Source organism: Tachysurus vachellii, chromosome 14 (assembly GCF_030014155.1).
Source record: "Tachysurus vachellii isolate PV-2020 chromosome 14, HZAU_Pvac_v1, whole genome shotgun sequence".
In the NCBI taxonomy this organism is placed as follows: Eukaryota; Metazoa; Chordata; class Actinopteri; order Siluriformes; family Bagridae; genus Tachysurus; species Tachysurus vachellii.
Window position 1 is genome coordinate 5,207,806 of NC_083473.1, and position 5,129 is coordinate 5,212,934.

General features: G+C 38.7%; 1 protein-coding gene across 1 annotated transcript; it reads right to left on the minus strand.

Moving 5' to 3' along the window:
• Nucleotides 1–1,708: 1,708 nt before the first annotated feature.
• LOC132857426 (tumor necrosis factor receptor superfamily member 11B-like) lies at nucleotides 1,709–4,900 on the minus strand. Its single transcript, XM_060887377.1, has 4 exons — nucleotides 4,773–4,900; nucleotides 3,368–3,752; nucleotides 2,976–3,125; nucleotides 1,709–2,392 (listed from the first exon to the last, which is right to left on the minus strand). Exons 1-4 carry the CDS (start codon nucleotides 4,785–4,787, stop codon nucleotides 2,085–2,087), a joined length of 858 nt encoding a protein of 285 aa, XP_060743360.1. The 5' UTR covers nucleotides 4,788–4,900; the 3' UTR covers nucleotides 1,709–2,084.
• Nucleotides 4,901–5,129: the final 229 nt, after the last annotated feature.

A 5,129-nucleotide genomic window follows, 5' to 3' on the forward strand; every position in this document is an offset into this window, starting at 1 on the left:
CTGTGTCTGTGTGTGTGTCTGGGTGTATAAATACAGGGATGAGAAACAATAGGCTGCTAAATACAATCATCTATAATCAGACTGGATATAAACAGGGAAATGTGTTGAGGAGAAAAGTCTAAACTGCTGAAAAGCTAAAAATGAAAACATGTATTTATGAAAACCTGTATCCTTAAACACAGGTCGCTGTGTTTAAGGATTAGAATGAGAATGCCACTATGTGACAAACCACGAGGAGAAATACAAGCACTTGTCTGATCAAGAGCGCACAAGGGAGTCGGTTGCTCTGTTAACTAAGCTACAAAATCAACAAGGATTTTTTTTGTAAACTTTGCACATCCAGACCTGCAGCTGTCAAGACAAGTTATGTCATATTCCACAAAATCTGTAAGTAGGAAGGTTGAAGTCATTGCAGAAAATCCGGAACTTCAGCTGAAGAACAAAGCAGTCGATTTTGACTATTTTTCCTTGGCTTTGGATGAGAAATCTGCAGCTTCTCTCAAGCCAAATAGAAGACAACATCCTCACCCACTTGCAAACACTGAACGAAGCCACAACATCAACTGAAATGTACATGGCTTCTTCTCCCTTCCCTTGCATTTGATAATGCACCCAGTGATGATCAGATGGAACTAACTGACCTGCAGTCTGACACACTTCTGGTAGAAGACTTTAAATTTGTCTCACTGCTTGAGTTTTACTCTTCCATCGAAGAGGAGTGCTTTCCACAAATTCTCAGAAGATTCTTGTCCTATTTGGACCTACCTACTTATGTGAACAGACATTTTCAGTGTTAAAGCCAGATACAGATCCTCCATCACTGACGATCACCTCTCAGCTGTCCTTCGCATATCCACCTCTGACATTCAGCCAGATTTCAATGCACTTGTTAAAGTCCAGGACAGACTGGATTTTTCCCACTTAACGAGTAAGATGAAACACTGGTGTGATTATTGTTTTTGTTGTATTTTTCTATTTTATATACAATAGTTACATATATTAAAATAAATATTAACAGAATATCTATATTCTTCTGATTACTAGAAACAGCAAGAAATATTTAATTTAGTACTTTTTACAACAGGATAAAATTAATATTTAGCAGAAATAAGTTCAAGTTATTGTTCTTTTGACTGTCCAACACCCCTTAATTGCCCACCCGTCCTACAGTATCATCCAACTGCCTCAGAAACTCCCACTACCACCTATCTATACCTGTAATTGAAACACCTGCTAACGATGCATCATTTTTCTGAACTTTACTTTCCTGAACACTGGGAATCCCAAATCAAATTCTATTAATAACCCGTGTCTGAATCTCCACCCCCCCCCTTTTGTTGGCTTTGTTCAGTCCTTTTATATGTTTACTATATCTAGCTAACTATATTTCCTTATACGACAAATTCAAATGAATTTATTTAAACTGTATTATTTTCTCAATTGATTACTCTATTCTGCGGGATTTTCCGTTAAACGTTTTAATTTTTTTATTGTTAGCCATAAGACATTGATCAGACTGAATTTCAGTCAATAGCTGCTAACAATAACGCTTCTTCCTAGTCGCTAGTTTTTTGTATATATGCATTTTATTTCTTTGCAGATTTCATGACACCATTCATCGTGGACATAGAAAATGTTTCATTTTTGAAGTCAAAAACAATTTAAAAAAATACAAAAAAAAAAAATAAAAAATGAAGAGGTAATAATGTTGCATGAGGCAGTCTGGCAATGTATTATTAATGGCATTGTTAAAAAAATAATACATTAGTGACACAATACAGAGCACAGCACAGTACAAGGCAATACCTTAAGGGCACCTAGAAATGTTTTTAATGTACAAACATTTTAAACCAAAGCAAAAAACAAACAAACACATAAATATTAAACATATAAAACACAGAATAAAAAGCGAACTACAAAACATTTTCAGTGTCATTTTTCGATTTCTGATTTTTCTGTTAGAAGTCTGTTAACATCTCATGCATTAATCTTGCAGTGGGTTTCACTTCAAGTTTTGACAAATTTATTCATAAATATAAGTGCAATGAAATAAGATATTAACTTGAAAGAACAGAACAGAAGAATCACTTGTGATCAGGCAACTTGTTTCTGCACAGATTGACTTCATCTAGGATCGTCTTAAGTCTCTTATCGATTTTGATGGTCAGGTTAAGACTTTTTATATTGAACTGCTGAAGCAGTTTGGGAAGGTTGATGACCTCCTCCTCTGTAGCTTTACTAAACCACTGTTCCAGCTTCTGGAAACAGGAATCCTGATTGGATGAACACTCATCCAAAGAATTTGTTAAGTTCCCAATGAAGCGCTGTAACTTTCGTGTACTGTGATTCTTGAAGGTTTCTATAAAGGGCTGGATGATGAATTTAACCCAACCTGACAAAAGAAACAGGACAAAAACATCAGCTATACATAGCATTTGCATCCAGTTGCCTTGCATAATTTATTATTAAAGGGAGATCGGTACACAAGCATGAATAATTTAACATCAGGGCGATATCAGAGCTAATAATTTATTAGGATGCCAAAGCATAGTGGAAATGGTTTAGTGGCAAACATTTAACCAAACTCTTCTAGTCAATGTTATAAAGAGTTGCATGAACTTGAGTTACATGAATTGACTTGTTATAGTTCAGCGTTATTAAAATTCTCGAATCCGAGTGATCGGAAGTTGATTAGATTCACGCACTCATTCTGGTCTGATATCTTCTCATTATGCTGTCTAATCACTGGAGGTTTCTGGGAGGAGACGCTAACCTCCTGTGTATCTATGACGTTCATTCCAGGTATAATCTCTAAGCAAAAACCACAAACCTTTAATCCTTTCTTCCCTACACCTTAACTACCACTCATGCGTCTACAATAAGCACATGGTTGTGTGTTGGCTATTGTTACTCGGGTTACTGTGTAGGAGCCGCTCCCAAACTGATTCTAATTTTAGGACTTGCATAAAGCATACCTTCGTTTGCGATAGTGCTGCAGCTAACACACACGTGATGCAGAAGAATCTCATCTGAATTGCACACCGTGTGTGGACCGCATGACGACTGTCCATCTGTGGTGCGTCTGTTCCAGCAAAGCTCACACACTGTATCTTTGAGTGGAGTGCCTGTGGTATGATAAAAATAAATAAATAAATAAAACTTAAAACTTGTGTGTGTGTGTGTGTGTGTGTGTGTGTGTGAAGGTGCCATCTATGTGAGAAAGAAAGGAATACAGATTTGTCCTGTTTGTAATGAGTGTAAATGTTTAACAAGAGTAACAGGATCATTAGATACTCTAAGTGATAATTCAACACTGGTAAATTTCAGAAAATAGAAAATATTCTAATTAGCTTTTTAACAATATTACCTTTTTGTTTGACACAGTATCCTTTTGGACACACCGTATGTGGCCGGCAGATGTCCGAGGTGTCGAGATAAAAGCTTTCCTTGCACCCACACATGCGGTTAGTGGTACTTGTGCACTTCTGTACCTCGACCTGATTAGACCGACACCAACTGCATGGTAGACACTCATAGATGTAGTTCCAGACCTCGGTGTAATATCCTACAGTGCACGGCTTGCACACGGTTTGCTTCTTCACCGTGCAGTGCTCCTGTAGACGGTATCCTGGAGGGCAGCGCTTACATAAAACTGTCTTTCCAGGGGAAATCTCTCGCAGATACGTGGTCTCGTTTTGAGAGAGCACAAATGATACTGTGCTGCTGTATAGCACCAACATTGCGAGGATAATCTGCAGAAACACACACACACACACAACAATATAAGGATCTTTCACTGCTATAATGATAACTGTAATAATCCTAACAAAAATATTATCCTCATTAACCAAAAGGTATTATTGTGTTTTTTTTTTTATTGTTTTTCCCTCATCTACAAATGTGAGGAAACTGATGTCCTGAACCATTTCTAGTTGTCAGAGTAAGACTTTATAAGTCATTGAAGAATAATGAAAGAATTACAAAGACCCAAAGCAGCACAAACTCACAGCCTTGTCAGTGATGTGGCAGCATCTTCAGGTATGAAAGCAGGAGCTTTAAAAATGCTCTTAAAGGCTGAATACCTCTTCAGGTAAAGGTGAAAAAGTAAGACAACATACCTCACATTATACCAAGGTCTCTCTCTCTGTCTTTGTCTCTGTCTCTCTCTCTCTCTCTATATATCTCTCTCGTCCCTCTCTTTCCGTCTCTCTCTCCCTCTCAGTCCCTCTCTCTGTCTCTCTCCCTCCATATGTCTCTCTCTGTATCTCTCTCTCTCCCTCTCTCAGTCTGTCTCCCACTCTCAGTCTTTCTCTCTCTCTCTCCCTCTCTCAGTCTGTCTCCCACTCTCAGTCTTTCTCTCTCTCTCTCCCTCTCTCAGTCTGTCTCCCACTCCCAGTCTCTCTCTCTCTCTCTCCCTCTCTCAGTCTGTCTCCCACTCCCAGTCTCTCTCTCTCTCTCTCTCTCTCTCTCTCTCTCTCTATCTATCTACATGACAGTTCCCTCTTCTCCACAGCGAAAACAACCCCAATAAACACGCAAAACCGTAACAGCTCCGTTCTACTTCTCTCTCTGAACAGGTAATTACATGTTAAAGCACAGAAAATCAATGAAATAATAATAATAAGAATAAGAACAACAACAACAGTAATAATAATAATAATAATAATAATATAAACAGAACAGAAGCGCTCGCGCCGCGCCGTGCCTCAGAGCACGCGGATAAACAAGCACGAGCGCTACGTACGCTACGTGAAGAGCGCGACGTCACTTACTTCTACGGTTTCCATAGTTGCGTGCAGTGTGCGCGTGTCTCTCCCCAAAGCTGTTGTCAAGGCGGAGGATCTCCTGCCTCTTTATAATACGGTCGGAATGCGTCACGACCTTTCCAGGAAAACGAGAAAAAAACCTTCACAAAACATATACAACGGAACTCATATACACACGTCGGAAACGTAGGTGCAACACGTAAAATTAAACAATACTTACCGCACACACACACACACACACACACACACACACACACACACACACACACACAAGCGTGACTTTGCACTAAATCTTTGCACAATTTTCCTGAATTCTGTTATATAATATATTACTAGATTTTCAGGGACAGTATTTTTTTTTTG

Coding starts and splice junctions, on each gene's coding strand:
- LOC132857426 (XM_060887377.1), bottom strand. Junction 3,126..3,367: donor ATACTGTGTCAAACAAAAAG/GTAATATTGTTA, acceptor ATCATACCACAG/GCACTCCACTCAAAGATACA. Junction 2,393..2,975: donor CAGCACTATCGCAAACGAAG/GTATGCTTTATG, acceptor TTCTTTTGTCAG/GTTGGGTTAAATTCATCATC.